The sequence below is a fragment of the Grammomys surdaster genome, unplaced genomic scaffold (genome assembly GCF_004785775.1).
Source record: "Grammomys surdaster isolate TR1022 unplaced genomic scaffold, NIH_TR_1.0 125156, whole genome shotgun sequence".
Lineage (NCBI taxonomy): Eukaryota > Metazoa > Chordata > Mammalia > Rodentia > Muridae > Grammomys > Grammomys surdaster.
The window spans coordinates 390,430-412,324 of NW_021620050.1; the positions used below are offsets into that span (position 1 = coordinate 390,430).

Below are 21,895 nucleotides of genomic sequence, written 5' to 3' on the forward strand. Positions count from 1 at the left end.
AATGTTACTGCAGTCACTGCAGTGGGGGTGTGCTGAATGTTACTGCACAGTAGGCTTAATATGATGAAGATGGCAGATTTTATGACTTGCTTAATTTATCTCAATTGAAAAATGTTAATCTTGCCCTCTGCCCCAACAGATTATTTTTCATATTCTTGCCACAGCATGATATACCATATACCGCAAAAGAGTCTCTCTAAAAGCAAAGGCAAAGATGAGCCTAGTCATGATGCCCATGGTACAAAGACATAAGGAAACCTGGGCACTGAGTCCTTGACTTAAGCTGGTCTTGGCTTGCTATAGAAGGTCAGACATTCCCATATAGATCAAGGTTGGTTTACTCAAGCCTCCTGCACATCAGACTAGCAAGGACTGAGAGGTTCTCACCTGTGAAGGCACTGCGGCAGACACACTGGTAGTTATTTTTGAGCTGAATGCAGTCTAGGCTGCCCTCCGAGCTGCAAGGGTTGGACAGGCATTCATTGATGTCCCCCTCACACCGCTCCCCAGCAAAGCCAGGCAAACAGCGACAACTGTAGCCTCCAATCCGGTCCACGCACTGGCCACCATTAAGGCAGTGGGGGCCCCCAGCACAGTCATCAATGTTCTCTTCACAAAGCAGGCCTATGAGAGAGAAGACAGACAGAGTTATGAAAATCGATTGAACCCACCATTAGCAAGGGATAAATGCCCTTGTGGTCTTTAAAGATTAACTAGATTATATTCCTCAGTCTACAGTAGGGCCTTTCAAACTGGGCAAGGCAAAGAATACTCTTAGTCCACGCCAGCTGCGTGCAGTTCACGCAGCTTCCTGGCGAGCAACATAAGGGACAGTTGCAGCCGAGGTTCCACTTGCTCTTCACTCGATCCAGAGCAGCAGGGACAACTGTCCCATCTCAAGGGCATGGGAGCTAAAGCTCAGGAGACACTCCGTGAGTTTTCCATCATTTGTCAACTCCAACCAAAATATGAATGCAGTTCAAAACAGAACACACTCTAGTTACTCCATAGGCTAGGTTGAGATTAGATTTTGGGCAACAGTATTTTATGTTTTGTAAACACTGATTTTTTTTCTTTAAAAGAGGATAGGTACACTAATATTTTTTATTTAAAACAACAGTAGAAATATCTTGCTAAGAATTTGAAGATTATTCTAGCTAAATATGCACTGAACATATAAACCATCTAATTAAAATAACTGTGAACATGTTTAGAAACAACAAAATCAGTGACTATCCCACAAAATAATTTGAAAAGGTTAAAAACTAAAATATTCCTATATCCTCACCACTTACACTTTGGCACACTTTAAGAGAAGCAAGATGTAGAAAGGGAAGGAGACACGGGAGCACCTCCCTGTCACTAGCTGCTTCAAAAGGCAAACGACCGAGAACACCAGAACCAGATGTGAGGCCTCACAGGCAAGTGCTCTGAAGGACAGACAGAGGACATGTGAACAGATGGAAAAGATACCTTATCTGATTATGCGTCTCTTCACAATAAAGGCATAGTCACTGTATTATATATAAATGTAATAAGATCTCAAAAAGATATCAGCAACACTTTTTAATGGCAAACTGACTCAAAAATGATATAGAAAAACCAAATCACAGCCAGGAGAGCATGAAGAAGAGTCTTTCATAGCTGGAAGTTTCTCATGAATTAATGGATAGAACAACAGCAATAACTGGGGGTGGGGTGTGCTCGTACCAGCACCCAAATGCACACAGGAGCTTAGAATTTGATAAAAGTTCTATCTCAAGTCACTGTAGAAAACACCAACCATCTAGTCACATGAGAAAGCTACTTCAGGATGCTAGTTCAGGATAAAAACACAGAAGAATGCCTTTATAAATCTTGAAGCGTGGAGGATAAAACCAACTACCACTCAGATGCAAGCAGCCAAAAAAAAGATGGATAAATTTAACATGATTAGAAATAATCTACATGAAAAAAATCACCACAGAGACATCCGAAAGATTCCAACCTCAGAATAAGACATCTGAAAGATTACAACTTCAGTACATTGGGAAAATATCCACATCACACAGCAAAGACAAACAACTTCTGCACATAGTAAGGATAGACAGTATATTATTACAGGGAAAGAAGAAAAGGATACATCTCAGAGGGTAACCAGTAACTTGTAAATATGCTAGAAGCTGAACTGCATAGAGAGAAAGGTGGCTCCCTGAGAGGATGCAACCAGTACAGCCACTTAAATGACAACTTGGTACAGTAGCCTGGCAGACTCTATTTCTGAAAATGCATTCTGTAACATGCACTTATATGTGTGCTTTAAAAAAAAAAAAAACAACCCAATGTCTATCACTAGAAGACCAGTTAAGCACAATACATAATGTTGTCATAAAGGGGAATTCTGAAGCTATGAGAAAATACTGAAGAAGTTCCCTATTTTGATATGAACATATTCCAATTAAGTAAAAAGGTCAAGTGAAAACAGCATCTTTGATACATCTTCAGAGTTAACAATGTAGGGAATAAAAACTATCTTTGTATTTGGCTCCTACACACATAATGCAATTTTTAAAGATAACCTTTTAACTCCTCTAGAGACACAAAGAGAGTGTAGTGTGGAGAGGGAGATCGTGGTGTTGGAGTGGGTACACTGGGAGGGAGTGTGTCTTTACTGCATGTCTTTCTATGCATGTGTGGACATATTTATCCCTGTCCACAAGCACATATCACCTTATCTACTGACAGATTAGATTAAACTGGGAACCAGAAAGTGGACGCAAACAAAGCCAATCCGTGTTCCCAGTGTCACAGGATACTTGATATTTGGTGTCATGAGTAAAACAAGCATAAAGCATCCATGTGGACGGAACTATCAGTAATACATAGCTTATCAAGAGACTGTGACCTCATTCTTAGCCTGATGCAAACAGCAGGATGACAGAAGTATTCCAGGTAGCCTGTGCACTGGGGAGCAGGAGATGTGAGCAGGCAACATCTAAGGCCTGGGAGTACAGTGCTGAGAACAAGCACAGGACTAACTCTCACTGTACTGTGAGAGAAGTAAAGAGTCTCTGATGGACAGGAGACAGATGGACAGGAGAGACAGCCAGAGAGGAAAAGTCACGACAGATATACACTGTTTCAGGCATCTGGAAAGATCATACATACAAGGTATAATCCAACAAACATTCAAGTAGGACACACTGGAAGAGAACCACACTCTATAACAGACCATTAAAAGGCAATCTTGGAAATAGGGAGAGCCAGGTATGAGAGACCATCAGTAAGACTAAGTCCTCAGTGAGGGTCACAGCAGTAATGTCAGTGAGAAGACACATCTGAGGAGCTGGCACAGAAACAGTCAACAAATCAACAGATATACTACATCATTACTCTAAGCTGCCACAAAGAAGTATTTAGGGGCTGGGCAGTGGCACACAGCTTTAATCTCAGCACTCAGGAGGCAGAGGCAGGTAGATCCCTGAGTTTGAGGCCAGCGTGGTCTACAGAACGAGTTCCAGAAGAGCCAGGGATACACAGAGAAACCCTGTCTCAATACAACAAGAACAACAAAAGCTAAGAAAGAAAAGAAGAAAGGAGGAGGAAGATGAGGAGAAGAAAGAAGAAGAGGAGGTGGAGAAAGAGAGAGAGAGAGAGAGAGAGAGAGAGAGAGAGAGAGAGAGAGAGATTGATTTAGAAAAGACAAAAATCTCATTGTCTTAGGAGACCTTCCACTCTGGGACTGGATGCGTCTAACTGGCAGTCTGTGGTACAGTACAAAACCCATGCCCTCTCCTAGGCTCTCAGCCTCCACAGGCCATGGAAGAACACTAGTGAGTGGTCCTGACACACACCTCTAGGGATGTGATGTGTCACTTCCACACTGAGTGAAAGCCCCTGCATAGCCCTGTACATTTCTCCCCCTTTCCTGTGGCAGCCTTGGAGAATACAGACCAAAAGCACAGAGAAAGGCAGCAACCCAACACCTGTGAAAGTCTGAGTGCCAAAACAGCAAATAAAAAACCCTAACAAAACCACTATTGTGTTATCTGAGACTTGATATATATAATTAGCTACCACCAGAATTGTAGCTTGTCCTAAACAATACCATTATTTAAAGGCATTAACCGCCCAGGCATGGTAATACATGCCTATAGTGAATTTGAGGCTGGAGCTATTTGGGATTCTGGGGGCAGAAGGAGAGAGGTGGGAGAAGAGGTAAGAAGAGAGAGGAGGGATAAAAGAGAGGAGAAGAGTGAGGAGGGGAGAAGGCAAGAGAGAGGGGATAAGGGGGGGGAAGGAGGGAGAGATGGGGAGAGGAAGAGGGAGAGAGACTGGGGGAAGATGGAGAGAGAAAGAGGGAGAGGGACTGGAGAGAGAAGGGAAGAGGGATGAGAACAAATGGAAAAGGAAAGAGAGGGAGATGGGGATGGGGACTGGAGAAAGGGGGAGGGAAAGAGATGGAGGGGAAGAGGGAAGGGAGGGAAAAAGAGGAGAAGAGATATAGAAAGGGAAAAGGGAAGAGGGAGAGAATAGAAGAGAAAGGGAAACAGAGAGATAGAGTCTGGGAGAGAAGGAGAGAACAGATTGGGGGGGGATATGAATATGAACCTCCAAAAGGAGAAGATAGAGAATCAATTTGGTTCTTTCCTTATGCATTTACCTTTACTACTCAAAAATGCCCTGTCACAAAAGATGGATGGATGGATGCATGGATGGATGGATGGATGGATGGATGGATGGATGGATGGGTGGATGGGTGGGCGGGTGAATACAAAGGAATACACTAGTAAGAAAGCATCTGGAACTGAGTCCAACTCCTTCTACCATGGAATTTCCTATTTCTAGACTAGGAACCAACCCTCCTTTTTCCATGTAATGAATTTTAAAACAGTTTCAGGCTGGTCCTCAGCTCTCCCTTCCCTAAGATTCATTTTGTACTATGTACCTATTAATGGAGTATTTTCTGCCTTAATTTAGCCAAATTTGATCTCTAGGAAGAAAAGTTTTCCAAATGCACTGGCACAAAAGTCTAAGCCAACACAAAGCCTTCTCTGAGGGTCCTTCTGTTTGACTGCTGCCTCAACTTATGACTGCTATCTTTGCCATGTTGCTCACAGGCTATGCAGAACCTTCAGCACCAGATGTTCTTAACAAGCAATGCTCTCTCCAGGAGACAGTCTGGAGCAGGTGGCAAGTCCCAGAGCACACTGATGGGTCTACCGCCCACAGTCCAGGGGTGCAGGTGCAAGACAGCAGCTTTCCATCCGCAGCCTCCTGGGACAGCAGCCAAACACATCACATAGATTTCTTCATTCTATGGACACAAGACTTGGCTAGCTTAAACAATTAAAGAGCAGGCCTATGTGGATTCACTTCCTCTAAGAGGCTGCTGGTTGACTTCGCTTGAAGCACCAAAACCCCCTGTTATCCAGGGTTACGTCCATTCTGCATTCTGTTTCCTGGAACATAAGCTAAGAAACAACCAAACCTGAACCGAAGCTGGCAGAAGATCAGAGGGGGTGGGGGGTTGGAGCAGAGATGAAGAGGTAAGTGGCTACAATGAAGGTAGTGTTCTTTAAACTGTCTCAGTTTTTAAGAATTGTTTTAGCACTAAGAATGCATGTCCAGCTGAGCAACTGGCCTTGGTGGGAAGAGTAAAGCAGACCGCATACCCCGAGTGCCCGGCGGGCAGGAACACTTGAAGTGGTTCACAAGGTCGATGCAGGTGCCTCCGTTCTGGCAGGGCTGGTTCTGGCACTCGTCCACTTCATACTCACAGTTGACACCCTGATACCCTGGAACACACTGCCAGGAGAAAAGGACATGGGGAATGGGGTTACTGCTGGAGACGGACCACAGGGCCAAGGAGAGGTCAGGTCACCATGACTTTGCTTTCCACCCCACTAAGCAACTGTGTATCCATCCCTCTGTAACCACTGCGTTCTCTGTTACTTCCTTGTGCCGGGTCAGGTTTACCTATTTCTCTCTCAGCCCCATCTCCCCACCCCCAAGCTACTTTAAAGGAAAGTGAGGACTGTATGTTCTGAGGGTCATTTCCACAAGATCCTGCCAAGCAAAACGTCTGGGTAAGGATTTCCTCAACCGTGTATTGTGCACCCCTTCACACGTGATAAGCAGCCCAAAGCTCAAACAGCATGTGTGTGCAGTGGTAAAGACGCGGCGTCCACTGCGCGACTGTGTGAAGGGGCAAACGATGAGGCTGAAGGCAGTGGGCGATGGAGGGGAGGGGAGGCAATGGAGGGTAGAGGGGGCGGGGCGATGGAGAGGGAGGGCGAGGCAATGGAGGGTAGAGGGGGCGGGGCGATGGAGGGGGGCGGGGCGATGGAGGGTAGAGGGGGCGGGGCGATGGAGAGGGAGGGTGGAGATGGAGGAATTGGGAGAAATAAGACTTGATAAGGAAAAAGACAACTGTGGGGGAAGTTTCATTTAGGCACCGTTATGGCAACAGTGCCTGCAGTGGAACTCCCTCACAGCACAAGACTACAGAAGAGAAGGGAGAAGCAAACTTTGAAAGAAGGGATACCATAGAGGGAGCTTAAAACTATGTGGTGACATTCGATGACCCAGCAACAAGTCTTCCGGTGAGCGAGTTCCCGAGGGAGTCTGGGCTACTTGGATTCCAGAGCTGATCTTACCTAAGATACACTTACTGCATGCCATTTTGCAGGCTACACCAGGCAGGCAACATTAAATGGCTACAATTCTGCTCATTTGGGCTATTTAAAAAAAAAAAAAAGTCAGATGTGTAGAAGTTTGAATTGAGCAGCGGCAGGCTTCTGAACTAACAGATCTGGTCTGCTCTGAGAGCATCCTGCTCCGACGGAGGCAGCAGGAGAGAGGGCTTCTGCTGTTGCTTGGTGGTCTGCAGGAGAGAGGGCTTCTGCTGTTGCTTGGTGGTCTGGTGGGTTTCAGGTTCCCATTCTGGTGTTTGGTTAACATCCAGCTCTAACTTCTATCAGTCCAAACGTTGAAAAGTGACACACACATAAGCATTACACACAGTAACACCGAGCACGGTGCTGTGGTACAACAGGTGAGACCACACTTTTTGTTTGTTTGTTTGTTTGAGAGAGTTACTCATTGGCTGATGAACTGTGTTGCTCTTCAGGAAGCAGAGGGACTATTGTACTAGGTGAGCCTGCAGGATGCCAACATAGAGAGCAAGCCAGTTTGGGCCAGACTCTATGAAGACATCTTACCAGAGCTACGGGAAAGCATGGCTGAAAATAAAAACACTGGCTGCTAAAGACGCTGATAAGGACGGGCAGACATTTATACTCTGTAGGACACGAACAGCTGAACTCAGTAACCAGTGTTTTTAACACCAGCACTGTCTCTTGGGAGCCCTCTGAGCCCAGCCATCTTCTCACCTCACATCTGTACCCTCCGATGAAGTCATTGCAGGTGGCACCGTGCTGGCACGGATTGGACGCACATTCGTCAAGCTGCTCCTCACAGTAGCTCCCTGTGTAACCCAGGGGGCACTGGCAGTGATGGGTGTTGCCAGCATTGATACAGACGCCTGAGTGCTGGCACAAGTGTTCAACAGGTACTCCTGGGACACCAGGTGAAGAGAGAAGCGTCAGAGAGTGTGACACACGGCACGTTCAACCCAAATGCAAGTGAGCCCAGCTGATGGCTGTTCTGGGATTTTCTTCACCTGTGTCTAGTTCTTAATTTAATCACCTTTCTCTTTGAGATCTCTAAATGTTCCTCTAGCCTTTCTTCAGACCCTTGTCCCTTCAGTACTGGGCCCCAGGATGCCAGCATGTATGTCAGACCCTGATGCTTAGGGGTGGAGCTTACCTTTCTGCAAGGCAGCTGCCTTACAGGACACATTGAGCACATCACAGTAAGCACCATCCCATCCAGGTGGACACAAGCAGTGGGGCCTTGCCTTTTCCTGAACACAAGTTCCTTTGTTTTTACATGGAGACCGGCTGCAGAGGTTCACCAGGGTCTGAAGTGAAGGCAAGGGTGTGCATGCATCAAAATCCAGATACCAGAAGTGAAGTCCTTAAGTTACAGTGTGTCACGAGATGTCAAAGGAAAGGACTGGTTTTAAAAAGAAAAGGACGCCTTCACTCAAGATACTGGGCTCACTGTCCTAGACTCTGTCACTTTATAGTCTCGTTTGTCTGGCCAGTGTCATTTTAAAAGCCCTTGCCATAGGAACCTAACAACTCTAGAGGCTCAGTAAGCTGTTATCCTCAGAGCATTAGACGTGACTATGTGAGCATGCGTGGCCTCCCTGCAAGGCTGGCAAAGGCTGCTGTCTGGGCCCATGCTTCCTATGCTAGCACTGCAGGACCTCATGCACCCTGACCAGCCCTGCCTATGGGGAAGATGGGGGAAATGATCCAATTCAGAAGCCTAAATGGTTCAAAACCTTATTTTCAATACCAGGCTCATGAATAACATGAGGCAGAAAGGGGGCTGCATTCCTGACACAGACTGCTGCTGGCTGAAAAATGGCCAGTGGAGGGTGGAACAAGACCCAGCTGCTTCACGTGGAGGTGGCTGCTTCTGAGTCCAATGTCATCAAACGCCTTCTGTAATTAGTCACTTATTCATGAGCTCTCTGAGTTCTGTTACTCTTATAGAAGACATATAACTGGATAAATGCCGAAGATGGAAAGCAGCATAAATTACCATTTGTATGTGAATTGGAAAGTTTGGAAACTATCCTTTCTGGGGATCAGGTGGAAGCTGCTTCTCCTTCATGAACTGAAGTTAGTTTCCTGTGAGGACTCCTTCCATCCTAATTATATATAGATTTGTATTTACATATTTGAGTTTTAAAGATATATAGTTTGGTTATGGCTATGTTATAACACTGCAAAGCATTCCCCTGTTAGCTATACCTGGTATTTACTGCTGTGATTTTGATTGCTCTGTCCTGTGTTTGAATATGAAATGACCTTGGAGGCTCATGTGTTGAGGGCTTGGTTCTCAATGATGGATATTTTTGAACAATTCTGAGAACTAGAGGAAACACCGGATGGAAAAGTGGCTCGCTGTGTACATGTATGTTTGGGGTAGCTACATCTTGTTCTTGGCTTTCCCTGCCTCATCTGTCTCTGCTCCGCTCTTCCCTTGTCTTCCCCCCTTCCCCTTCTCCTTTTCCCTCTCTGCTTCAGGCTACCATGAGAAGAGTCCTATACCAGCTCTGTCACTATGACACTTACCTTTGTCTCAGGCCCATAAACAAAAGCAGCCAGTGAAGCCTAAAATCTCTAAAACCACAAACCCAAACAAACCTCCTATTAAGTTGTTTTTGTTGTTATTTTGTTTTTTTTTAGGTTAACAATGAAAAGCTAACAACTGTTCTTCCTGCACATCCTGTGAAAGGTATGTATGTGCTCACTGTCAGTCACACTTTCCTCTTGGTAAGCCTCTTCAAACAACCAGAAGCTTGTTAGCCCATATGGCATTGCTGGTATCACCAGTCTGGACTCTTCTAGCTATCAAGAAGAAGCTCAGATTCACCTCAGGGACCACCTTTTCGAATGGTTCATCCTGCCTGGAAACTAGACAGGGTCCTCATCTACTGTGAGGAGCCGGGTGAGCGGGAGGGAAGCTGATTACCTGACAGTTTTTCCCGGTGTAGCCCAAGGGACAGATGCATCGGTAGGTACCCAGGCCATCGACACACGTCCCCGCATTCAGGCACGGGTTAGAGCTGCACTCATTGATGTCATGGAGGCAGAAGGGCCCAGTGAAACCCATGGGGCACAAGCAAGAGAAAGAGTTGATTCCATCAACACACGTGCCGCCGTTGAAGCAGGAGCTGAGGAACAAATGAGAGGCAACCTCAGCTACTCGGGCTGAGGCGCTGAGCTGCTACTGCAGTCTCTCTGCTGAAGTCTACGATGTAACTGGACAAACACCTCTGAGACTCCAATGCCTATGCCCAGTAAATTTTAAAGTCTTCTAAACTAGACTGGGAGTCAGAGATTACAGTATCAACTTCCTTTCCAATACCCGTCCTAGGAGCATTTCAATGGCAGATCTGTCTAGACTCCTGAAGAGAGTTCTTTTCCATAACATTTTATCATTAAATCAATTGGCCTTACATGGAAAGTTCTAAACAGCTTTTCATTCTAGATTTCTTCATGAAAGAGAATAAACACATTGCTAAAATAATAAAAAGAAATCAAACAAACCTTCTAAAAACTACTTAGACCATGGTAACAGATCTACAAAGAAAGAGAAATCTGACATCTGGAACAAAGAGGCAGGAGAACAGAACAGAACTGATGGCTCTTCTGTTCTTCAGCAAGAAATAAGTGATGGTCTAGCCCACTAAAGCCTTTCAGCCTCTGACCTTTGACCTTCCAGTTACATGTCTTTCAAACCCTGAGCAATGAGACACGACTGTGGAAAGGGTCTCAAGTGGAGCTCATCCTTGCCCTACAATCCTGGCATTGTGCTGTGATGTTACCTCCCCTCCCTCCCCCTCCTGTGAGCTGCAGTGATGTTACCTCCCCTCCCTCCCCCTCCTGTGAGCTGCAGTGATGTTACCTCCCCTCTCTCCCCCTCCTGTGAGCTGCTGGTACCCAGGTCCACCCTGCTCACCTCTCAGTGCACTCGTCAATGTTGTTTTCACAGTGGACTCCATGGAAGCCCGCGGGGCACGTGCAGGTGTAACTATTGACATAGTCAGAGCAGGTGCCCCCATTCTTACAGGGCTCACTCAGACACTCATTCATGTCCGTCTGGCACTTATCCCCTATGAACCCGGGAAGGCACTGGCAGGAGAAGGTATTCACTTTGTCCACGCAGGAGCCTCCGTTCTGGCAGGGGTCTGAGACAGGACAAAAGAAGTGGGACTCAGGACAGCAGTACTGTGAAGGCGAATGACCCAGGCCAAGCCACACCCTTAAGAAGCACATTCCAGCTTCCATATTTGACCCCTTTACATTTATTCTGACATGAACCTTATCATGAAAAATGAATTCAGTGAACACTTGCCTGAGTTTTTTTTTAATGTTTGAAAATCAAGATCAATCTAACGTATATTAACACCATTGTGTAACTAATAGTCATAACACTTGCATTGGTCCTCTACACACATGTAAATCAATCATGTGGTTTAACACATACAATTTGGTAATATTGTATTTTCAAAAGATATTTGTGGAGGCTGAAGGAGCGGGTTACACATTTGGTCTGTTCCAAGAACACTGTATAAATCAATTGCCCTCCTGTACTTCTCTCTTACTTGATTCTCTTTTTAAAAAATCACTTCAGTCCCAGTAATGTCAACAAGTTCTGAGTTATAGTCATAGCAGATCCTCGAACAATCTAATGACACAGGGATTAAAGCAATAAAACCATGACATAGCTGCTGGCATAAAGGGTGTTAAGTTACAATGGCAGAAACCACCACAAATATGAAATGAAAATTTAAGCAATGAATTGAAAGGTCAAGTGGTCACTGCTTTATCAGAGTCATTTAGCACAGCCCAAAATATGTTCAAGAAGAAAAGAGTCAGGCTTGGTGGTTCACACTGTAATCTCAGCATTTAGATGGTGAGGCAGGAAAACTGCCATGAGTTCAAGGCCAGCATGGACTGCACAGAGACTCCCAGGGCAGCCTGAGCTAGGAGAGTGAGGAAACTAATTCTATCCAAACAGATTCTTCTCCAAGAGAGAAGGAAATTACCAGATTCAAGAAGGAAAGTTAGCACACATCTCATAGCTATTCAGGGTGAAATAAGACTTATTATTAATGGACCTGTACCAAAAAATTGAAAATGAGTCAGTTAGGTAATGTGCCATGCAGGGTTTTTTGTTTGTTTGTTTGTTTGTTTTTGTGGACTCAACACAAACCACAGTCATCTGAGAAAATGCCACCATCAGATTTTCCTGTAGGCAAGTCTGTGTTGGCGTTTTCTTTATTAATGACTAACGTGGGAGGATCCCAGCCACTGTGGTTCCTGGGTACTATGATAAGGCAGGCTGAGCAGAGGAGCTGACCCTGCTGGTGGCAGCGCAGGTGAGCTGGCCCTGAGGGTGTGGGTGTGAGCGTGATGCCCTGCCTCCTGACCCCCCAGCCACCTGCATTTTGTCAGGAGAGCTTGCAGAGGGCATGAGACTGGGAGAGAACCCCCTCAGTGGCTGTAGCATTTGGGGGAGCACACCCTGTACCTCGCTTGGGCAGCACAGTGGAGCTGAATGCGGAGCAGGACAGGTGACCCCGCCTCCTGCAGGTAGAGACATTGGTGTCCCAGCCAAAGGAGTGCTGAAGCGTGCCCTGGAGATGTGGGTCAGGGAGAGCCTGTAGGCTAACCAGCTACCACCCAGGCCCAGATCCAGGGCTCTGAGTTGGCCGACCCCAAAATTTATATCATCTGTTAAAGGCAGGGACACAAAAATGGGCCATTTCTGCTGATTCAAAGCTGCAGGATCTCCATGACACTGTGCAACAACAGGTTAACTAGGAGTCCAGGTAAGGATCCAGTATTATTAATGTCACAGAAGCCGGAGACCTCAAACCAGACCAATAATTGTGGGCTTTCTCTCCCTGGGGACCCGGGGCAGGTGTACTCACTGGCGAGGCAATCATTGATGTCCTCCTCGCAGTCCATACCACTGAAGCCAGGAGGACACTCACACATGTAGCTGCCCTGAGTATTATGGCAGATGCCATGGTTCATACACGGCTTGGAGACACACTCATCAATGTCAACTGTACATCGGTGACCTATAAAGAGAGGGTAATGAATAGTCAGTCTTTGGAAGAAAGTTCCCACAGAAATCAAGGCAGGGTGTAAGCTTAGAGAGGTGTGAGCTTCAGTATACCGTGAGCTTAGGGTGTTTTGATGCAAGAAGTCCCGGAAAGGCCTTTATGTACCTGAGAAACTCCTCCCAACTGCTACTCATAACTTGAAATTCTTGGGTTTTGGGTCTCAGCTACTTGAGGACTATAAAGATGGAACCTGGAAAGGTCTTATGAGCCCTTCCAGCTACTAGCTCCTTACGAAGATTACAGGCTTCAGCAGCCTATGGCCTCCCGTGTCATCTGAGGGCCCGACTGCTTTATTTCAAGTGCAGAATGCATCCGGCTATCATTACCTTGCCAGCCAGGAGCACACAAGCAGGTGAAGCTCTCAAAATTGGGTGCCTCTTTACAAACAGCAGCATTCTCACACGGGTTTGGGGAACAGGGAGCCAACACTGTTTGACAATTCTTGCCTGGAAAACAAGTGACAGTCTATGATAAAGAATCAAGCACGGAAAAGAGGGCATCCTGAAACTGTAAACCTCGATGTGCTCAGACCCCAGGCTACAGCAGCAGCCAAGAGCTTCTAGCTCAGTGGTGTGCCGGGGCGCTTTAGTACAGTTCCTCATGCCGTGGTGACCCCAACCATAAATTATTTTCATTGCTACTTCGTATCTATAATTTTGCTACTGTTATGAATCATAATGTAAATATCTGATGTGCAGGGTATCTGATTTGCACGTGACCTACAGGTTGAGAACCACTGCTGTAGGATCTGAGAGATACCTGCTCCTTCCACTACTGGCCCAATGCAGCTAACCTGGTGACCTTGGAAAGCTCACTTATCTCTCTGAAGTGTCCTTAGCGTGTCCTCAGGGAGGATTTCTGTGGACTAAGTGGGACGTGCACTCTTAGTCCCATCTAGCACTGGATGAACCCGCAACCTCTCTGCTGGCTGCTTCCTCCACTGTTACCCCTGGGCCAGCTCTGTACATTGTACACCTGCATCTCTGTTGCCAGGCAATCTCTACTGCTATCAGTGGGATGCTGACGTCTGCCTGCCAATGACTGTTTCCTGCCATAGAATACTGAATTCAAACTTAGAGAAAAATTAAAAGAAGTAAAAATGATTTCACTAAAAAGAGGATCAAGGTATGTTTTAAAATCACATTAGTTTTCAGAAGGTTAGAGACTCAATGCTTCATTCTTAGGATCGGTGACAAGTGCCTTTACCCACTGAGGGGTTTTACAGACTATTCAATTGTTTCTGAAGTCAAGTTACAACAAAGTCAACTTTAAAAGTCATCCTAAAATTTTGTATTCAGAAAGAAAAACACAGTACCATGAATTTTTTCCACAATATTATGTTAAAATGTCAAAAGGATGGATGACACTGGGCCAAGCAGGCACCCAGTTCTCCACATATATAACTTTAAAACCGCAAACAGTAAAACACAGGGCTTGGGGTGTAAGTCAGTTGTAGAGCCCTTGAGGGTGACTCACAATAGCATGGGCTACTCAAAGGCTATGTCATCTAAAAGTTCACGCCAACATGGGCAGTGACTCAGGAGAGCTGCACCCCTGAAACTCACTGAACAACTTAACAGGAGAGGAGGGAGGGGCAACTGCAACAGGGATGAAAGAATAATACTTAAAAAATAAAAACAACAATAACAAAAACAAAACATTACTAAGGAGACACAAAGTCCTGGGTTCAATCCCCAGCACCAGAAAAACAAACAAACAAAAACCCAAACACAAAGAAGCATAAAGAAAGGAATCTGTTTCCTGCCACCATGTTTCCTCAGAGCTCAAGGCATTGCCTCGGAGACCATAAGTGACACCAAAGTGAGTCCTCAGAGCAGCGCCACTGACCCAAGTCACAGACCTTGTGTGTTTGCACTGCCTGGCACAGGACACACACACCCTCCAGCCACGCCGGCGCCTGCCATACCCACCTGTGTAAGGCAACATGCAGTGGCAAGTGTAGCCGCTAATGTCATCAAAGCAGGTTCCTTGGTTCAGACACGGGTTTGAGGCACACTCGTCTATATTCACCTGGCAGTTGTAGCCTGGAGGAGGAGAGGGAAACACTGAAACTGTCACCCTCAGCTACTAACCAGCTCGCCTAGTGGTTGGTGACAATTAGATGTCGTGGAAATGACACTCATGTCTTTGGGTCATGGGAGCACCTGCTCATTCATTCTAGTTTGGGGTCTCTGATACACAGTCAGCCAATGGTTGGTCAAAACTGTGAAGGGAGTGCCTGATGAGGCCTAATGCTCCTCCCTGTATAACTGGATTCTCCAAGATGAACTGAGAACTCACTATGCTGAAAAGCTTGCTGCTCTACCTAAACATGGGCCGTTTAACAGGAAGTTTCTGATAAGAAAACGGGCAAACTCATGGAGAAAACCCCTCAAGTGTGCCCACTCTTCCACCTGTGTGGTCTCTGCTATCAGAGACTAAAGCCTTGAAAATAGTTCTCCTATTTCAAGGCAGAAAATTTATTCCTACTAAAAGATTAAAAAAAAAAAAGTAAGGAAGAGTAGGACTAAGGCAGGACCAGAATCTGTCCATCTTTGTACCTCCAATGTGGCCCAACAAGACCCTTAAAGATGGAGAAGCCAGAGCACTGTGAGCAAGAGGGAGCAGGGAGCCAGAGACCAGGCCTCAAAGGTGCTCACAGCTCACTGAACAAACAGGTTTTGATTTTATATTCTCATTTTCCATGTGATCACTGATAAGTAAATTATAGTGAGATTAAAAAAAAAAGAAGAAAAGTGCTTTTGAATCTATAACTTTCTTGGCAAATGTAACATAATATATCAGAACATTAGTGTCTGACGTAGAGACTTCCTAAATCTGTCTGGTGTCATCTGGGTATCTTTTCTCTGAAATACTTGGTATCTGTGCTGGACAGTTATATTATTGTGATATACACTAAAGCTGACAGACTTTACTGACAGACAGAACCTCAATACAGAAAGTGCCTAAAAGATCTGGCTGTGGGGAAGGCCATAGAGCATTTCTTAATTAGTGATTGATGGCAGACGGCCCAGTCATTGTGGGTGGGGCCATCCCTGGGCTCTGGGCTCGTGGTCCTGGGGTCTATAAGAAAGCAGGCTGAGCAAGCCATGGGAGGCAAGGCAGTAAGCAGCGCCCTCCATGGCCTCTGCATCAGCTCCTGCCCCTGGGTTTCTGCCCTGTATGAGTTCCTGTCCTGACTTCCTTCAGTGATGAACAGCAACGTGGAAGCCAAGTAAACCCTTTCCTTCCCAGCTTGCATTTGGTCATGGTGCTTCATCTGTTCAGGATTTTTTAAGGGTAGGATAGAGTGAGGACTTACAAATAAATAACAAGCTACTTGAAGGATGTGACTGTGTCTCCCTCCAATTATCCTTCCACACACACTGAGGGTGACTTAAATATACACGATTTCACGAACTTTCACTTAATGCTGATGTTCAAAAAGTTCCCGATTTTGAAAGACTCCACATTTGGAGTTAGGGCTACTCAACCTGTAATCAAAATGAGTAGTTCTAAAACACACCAAAGTGTCAAATAGCCCAACACAGGGAAAACTGATTGTAAAATATTTTGGAGACATGTTCCTCTGCTATGTATTTTTCCAAAAGAACACAGGAAACTAAGTGTTCAGAATAGCTCATGTGTAAGAATTTGCTGGGAAGGTCCTGAGCACATCACAGGGTCCAGTGCCGGTAAGTACAACACTCTCATCTCAGTCCAAGAAGCTATCTGACTTATTATAGAACCAGACCTTGGCTAAGAAGCTTACAATTAGACACTAGGACTTAGATTGTCAGTCAGCAGGTACCTTTACCCACAGAGCTATCTGCCAGCCCCTAAGTGGAGTCTGAACTGCTCATCTTAAGTATTGCTGTGCCAAGACTTTATCTCTCTGGTAGGCTGAAGGTAGAAAGGTATCTACTCGAGTTTTTATTCCCCACATGTCTCAGAAACACTAAGTGCTCAGCATATTTACTGTATTTGTAAACTACACCAACAAAAACAAACGGAAACAAGATGTGGACCAGCGTACAACAAGGGAAGACAAACAGCAGTTATAACAATTCGGGTCTTCATTTCACCTTTGAACCCCTTCTTGCATGTACACCTGTAGCCATTCACCAAGTTATTACAGGTTCCTTCATTCTGGCATGGGTTAGAAAGACACTCATTTTTGTCCACTTCGCAGTTGACACCAACCCAGCCTGCATCGCAGAGACACTTATAGCTGCAAGAAGACAGAGGTGTTATTATGCAGTCCAAAGGTACAACTGAGTCATAAGAGATACATAAGAAATAGGTGAAAGCCAGTTTCATCCTTCCTTTTCTTTTGTCTGGTATTTTGAGGACAGGGTCTTACTCTGTTGCCCAGGCTTATCTAGAACTCTCTATGTGGTCTAGGCTCACCTCTAACTCCTGGTAATCCTCCTGCTTAGGCTTCCCTAGTACAAAGATTACAGGCATTAGCTCATTTCTACTTTCCTATGGATCTATACTGGAACCACTGTCACATGGTAAGAGTCATGAATCCATCTAGTAGGCTCAGTTGGAAGACCTACATGGTGCTTCCCTGGATCACTAGGAAGCTGGTGAACTGCAAACACAGGCAATAGCTTGTCAGGTACACTGGGGCAATCTGAAGGAACATTAACATGAACAAAGCTCAGAATCCCTAGTACAAACTAGACATCAGAAAAGAAGCCACTCAAGCCTTCTGAGGATTGACTGGAGTCTTACAGGTCAGTCATGCTTTCTTCAGATCAAAACCCTGCCTCAGAAATCGTGGTGTTGAGCAAGAAAAGCTGAAAAGCTGAAAATACCTGAAATACATATAATATCTGACCTGAACATCATTAGTCCTTAAATGCAATATCAGATCAGTCAGAGAAGGGGAGCTGCAGTGGGGGAAGGGTGGAGAGAGAGTGGAGGAGGGGTGAGCTGTGGAGGGCTGCTTTGAAGATCATCATGTTCTGGATCAGAGAGCTAGGTTAAACCATTAAGAAAACAAACTTATCAAACACATTCTCCATTCTTTTAGGTTTGAGGTGTGGCCATGACCATGCTGTCTTATGACAAGAGTACATGGCCTCTCATAGTGTCTAAGACACTCTTGTTCTAAAACCATCACATGCCACACAACTCTGAGGGTATGCAGGGGCAAATGCATTATCACAGGCTCCAGGACAGAACAGGGACAAACTGTGCTAAGGTGTGTGGGGTGTCAGTCTAGAACACTCCTCAGGTCTCAATCCTGTAATCTAAAACATAACTGCTAGATGCATGAATTCCTGGACCTTCCCATGGGGTCCTTGTTGATTACTTATGTAAAGGAGACAGTCCTTATTTCTCAAGTAAGTTCTCAGTCCGAGAAGATGGGCCAGCTTCTATAGACAGTGCAGTGATCTGAAAGACTTTGACACAGACCATCAAAACCTTTACCTAAATATCAGGTCAAGTTCCCAACTGACAGATTCAAGCTATCATGTCAGTATTTCCTTCAGTTGGTTTTAAAAGCCAACTGGCCAATTAGCAGCTACTAGCTAGCAGATGGCAGCTACTTACCCACTGAGACCTCCGGTACAGTTTCCGTGGATGCAGGGATTGCTCAAACACTCGTTCACCTGTGAGTAGCAGCTGGGATGATGCGGTCCCTCGGGGCATATACACCGGAAACCATTCACATCATTGATGCACGTCGCACCCTTACGACAGGGGTTGGAGGCACACTCATCAATGTCAATGTTGCACCTCTGCCCTGTAGAGGGGGTCAGGGGCCATGTTACTCAAACTTAAATTCTCAAGGAGCAGGGTGAGAATGATGAGATGCAGATGCAGACACTCTCCATGGAAGCAGGCTGTAAGGTTCAAGGACTAACAGGGAGAAGCACGTCACACCATGCAAGGAAGGCTCAAGGAGCACTTGCAATTAATAAGGAAGGGAAGTTACTAACGACAGCAGATCGAAGCCGCAGCACTCTCAGGAAGACTGCATCTAGCTTAGAACTTGAGAACTTCACAAGCATTAAGGAGACCATCAGACATCACCAGAGATGGCTGCCCCTCCTGGCACTGCCGTGTGTGCACGAAGAGCTCTGCCTCACATGTGTTCTACGTTTTTCCTCAGTCAAGGCTTTACATTCTCATCTCTGATTAATCACAATTAGCTGGGATATGAACAGACTGCTAGTTTAATGTTAAACTGATTAAAAAAAAATAGATACTTTGCTTTCATTCTTAGAATAGGGCTAACTCACTTTCTTCCTCTGTCAGTAGTCTATAAGCAAGCATTTACTGCCCTCTAATAATTGAGAAAACACTTCAGTGACTCCCAGTCTAGACCAGTGGTTTTCAAACTTTAATGTACAAATGTCTCTTTGAAATGTGGTTTCTAGGGCTAGAGAGACGGTCCAGAGGTTAAGAATGTTGACTGCTCAGGACCAGAGGTCAGTTCCCAGCACCTATGTCAGATGGCTCTCAAGTGCATATAACTCTACCTCAGGAAACCCAACGTCGTCTTCTGGCCTTCATAGGCATCAACAATAAATAAATAAGTAAATAAAATGGTTTTTAAAAACATTGACAATTTCTAGGCCCCATTGCCACAGACTGTGCCGGCTTGGGCCTGACAACCACCCTTAATATGGTTTCTGTGGCTCAGGCACTAGAGCTCTAAAAATATAGGTGCTGGCAGGACATGAAATCGAAGTAGACATGGTCTTGCCAGAACACACCCATGACTGAATTTTGAAGGCCTGTCTGCTATAGCCTTCCTCACCGCTGCCTTATGCTGCCTACAATGCTAAGGACTAAACATACAAATGTCTTTTTTATAAAAGTTGAGAATTAACATTCTGAAATGCTTCGAAATTAAACTTTTTCCTATAGCATTGGGAGTGAAATCTAGCAACTATTATGAAGGAATTTATGAACTTCAAGAACACAATGTCCTAAATCAGGTTTGAAGATCTTTTTTTTTAAAATTAATTTCAGAAAGAGTAACACTATATTTATTTAGTTCAAAAAGTTCCAAATAAAAGAGGCATGCCCTTTAAAGTAAGGTATTAGCAGGCTGACAGCCTCCTGTGCACAGTGAACCATCTTTGTCGGCTCCTGTGGTAAAGACCCACAGTCTAGGATAGCTGCCATTTTCTTCTGTATATCTTGCCTCAGTCTTCCAAATGTTCAGCATGAGCCACCGTGTGTGTGTGTGTGTGTGTCTGCAAGCACTCCTCCATAGAGCTACATCCCCAAACCCCTATTTGCCTTTAAACAATTTCCAAGATAAAGTTTTAAGCTGTTTTGATGTGAGTTGGCACCACCCCTACTCCTGTAGTTCACAAGTAGGTTGGCAGCTACCTCTGTAGTATTCTGCCGTCATAGTGTCCACTGGGTATCAGAAACGGCTAGTCACAGGTCTGCACCTTGTGGGGCGCAGTGATGATCAACACGAGAATTACTGTGTGTTTCTTACTATTTACAGTAAATTACTCAGTGTATAAAGGATGATGGCATGCTGCAGTGTGGACCACGGGGTCTAGGCTGGATAGCAGAAGTAGTCTATTCACTTGCCAACGTGTCCTGAGAATTTCTTCTGTGATAACTACAGCCAAAGGATGAGAAAGAGGTTCCATGCCCCGGGAGGAGTGCATGCACTCTGTAGCTCACTGGCTTATTAAGGTCCATCTCTGCGGCCATACTCGTTAACTGAGGTCTGAACAACTCCATTTATGGATGGTTAGGAGAATTTAGGAAGACAGTAGATCTGGGAGAGGCTGGGCTTTTTGTTTGTTTTGTGGAGACCATTTTTGGTTTGTTTTACTGTTTGGGTTTTGTTGTTCTTGTTCTTGGTTTGGATTTTGGTACTTGGGATTGAACCCAGGGCCTCATGCATGCTGGCAAGTACTCTACTTTGGCACTTTATCTCTTAGCCCTGATTTTGTTGTTTGCTTTTGTTACTTTTCATTTTGAAGCCAGCTCTTACTAAGTTGCCCAGCTGACTTGAATTCAGTCCATGGTCCAGCAGACCATGCACTTGTGACCATCCTGCATGAGCTTCCAGAACAGCTAGGATTATGGGAGTCTGCCATCAGCCTGTAATCCAAACACTACCAGGGGCTTTGGAAAACAGAAAGGTGTTTATAGGATCACATGATGCCTGACTTTCTCCCACCTAATCGGAGTATCTAGGGATCATGGGAGAACAAGAACAGCCTTAAAAAGAGAAAAGACAAGGGCCTCTCTCGGATCTTCTAAAGCGCCTATGAAAATGGCAGGGGGAATGATTAAAATAAAATAGAAGAAAAAAACCCCAAATACCTCACAGTTATGGATCATGACTCTTAGACATTTCCAGCAACAGATTTACAAAACAGCCTCTTGGACCAGAAAACAGTTCCCAAGAAGAGGGCACCACCCAGCAACCAAAACATTCCATCTCTCAGTTATGTAGTTTCATGCTACACCTTATGTTTATTTTAGAGTATTTTTAGCCTATGTGCCCTCTCTTTGACCCTGCTGATTTGCTGAATGTTAAAAACAGACAGAATATGATTCACTGACATTTAAAAAACTAAGTCCGGTGAGAAGTCTTAAATAAATCCCAAAGGAAACCATAACATGCACCCTCTTGGCCATGCAATGGGAATGAACCTGGGCTCTGGGGTCAGATGCCTGGGGCAGACAGACCCCTGATTGCAGAGCATTGAGAACATCACCCTGCCTCTCTGCTCTCTGCCCTCTCCTCAATACTACAAGAACAGTAGCAGCTGTGCCAACTAAGTGAGACGGGGCAAGCATCTTGGTTCTTAGCTCAAAATAAGCTGTTCATACAAATTAGGCATTCTCTTCCTGTTTCATTTAACTACACTGCACTTCAACAGGTCTGTGTATTTAGTTAGCTCCTATGTATCTGGGAGAACAGCTTTCAGGATGCCCAAATTCACCAGGCTACCTCAGTGGGTTGGGGCATGAAACCTTCACCACACTGGCTTCTCATCACCAGGAAGAACTGAGGTCCACCAAAGCCACAAATGTTCCTGGCATGTCATACCACTGGCATAGAGAAACTGAGTACCTAACACTCTCTTCACCTGGCTCTGGTTGTCCTTAGGCTTTGCCAAAAGCTCCGAAGTGGGC

The 21,895-nt window shown here is 45.3% G+C and overlaps 1 protein-coding gene across 2 annotated transcripts in view; it reads right to left on the bottom strand.

The window, feature by feature from the left end:
• The window catches only part of Notch2 (notch receptor 2), a 162,870-nt gene that overhangs the window by 15,172 nt on the left and 125,803 nt on the right, over positions 1–21,895 (bottom strand). For both annotated transcript variants that reach the window (XM_028785178.1, XM_028785177.1), the window contains 11 exons: positions 18,323–18,515; positions 16,843–16,988; positions 14,689–14,802; positions 13,084–13,203; positions 12,560–12,712; positions 10,582–10,810; positions 9,592–9,793; positions 7,810–7,963; positions 7,374–7,558; positions 5,655–5,787; positions 388–624 (listed from right to left, as the gene is read on the bottom strand). In XM_028785178.1, the coding sequence (XP_028641011.1) occupies positions 388–624; positions 5,655–5,787; positions 7,374–7,558; positions 7,810–7,963; positions 9,592–9,793; positions 10,582–10,810; positions 12,560–12,712; positions 13,084–13,203; positions 14,689–14,802; positions 16,843–16,988; positions 18,323–18,515 (1,866 nt within the window). The remainder of the gene's footprint in view (positions 1–387; positions 625–5,654; positions 5,788–7,373; positions 7,559–7,809; positions 7,964–9,591; positions 9,794–10,581; positions 10,811–12,559; positions 12,713–13,083; positions 13,204–14,688; positions 14,803–16,842; positions 16,989–18,322; positions 18,516–21,895) is intronic.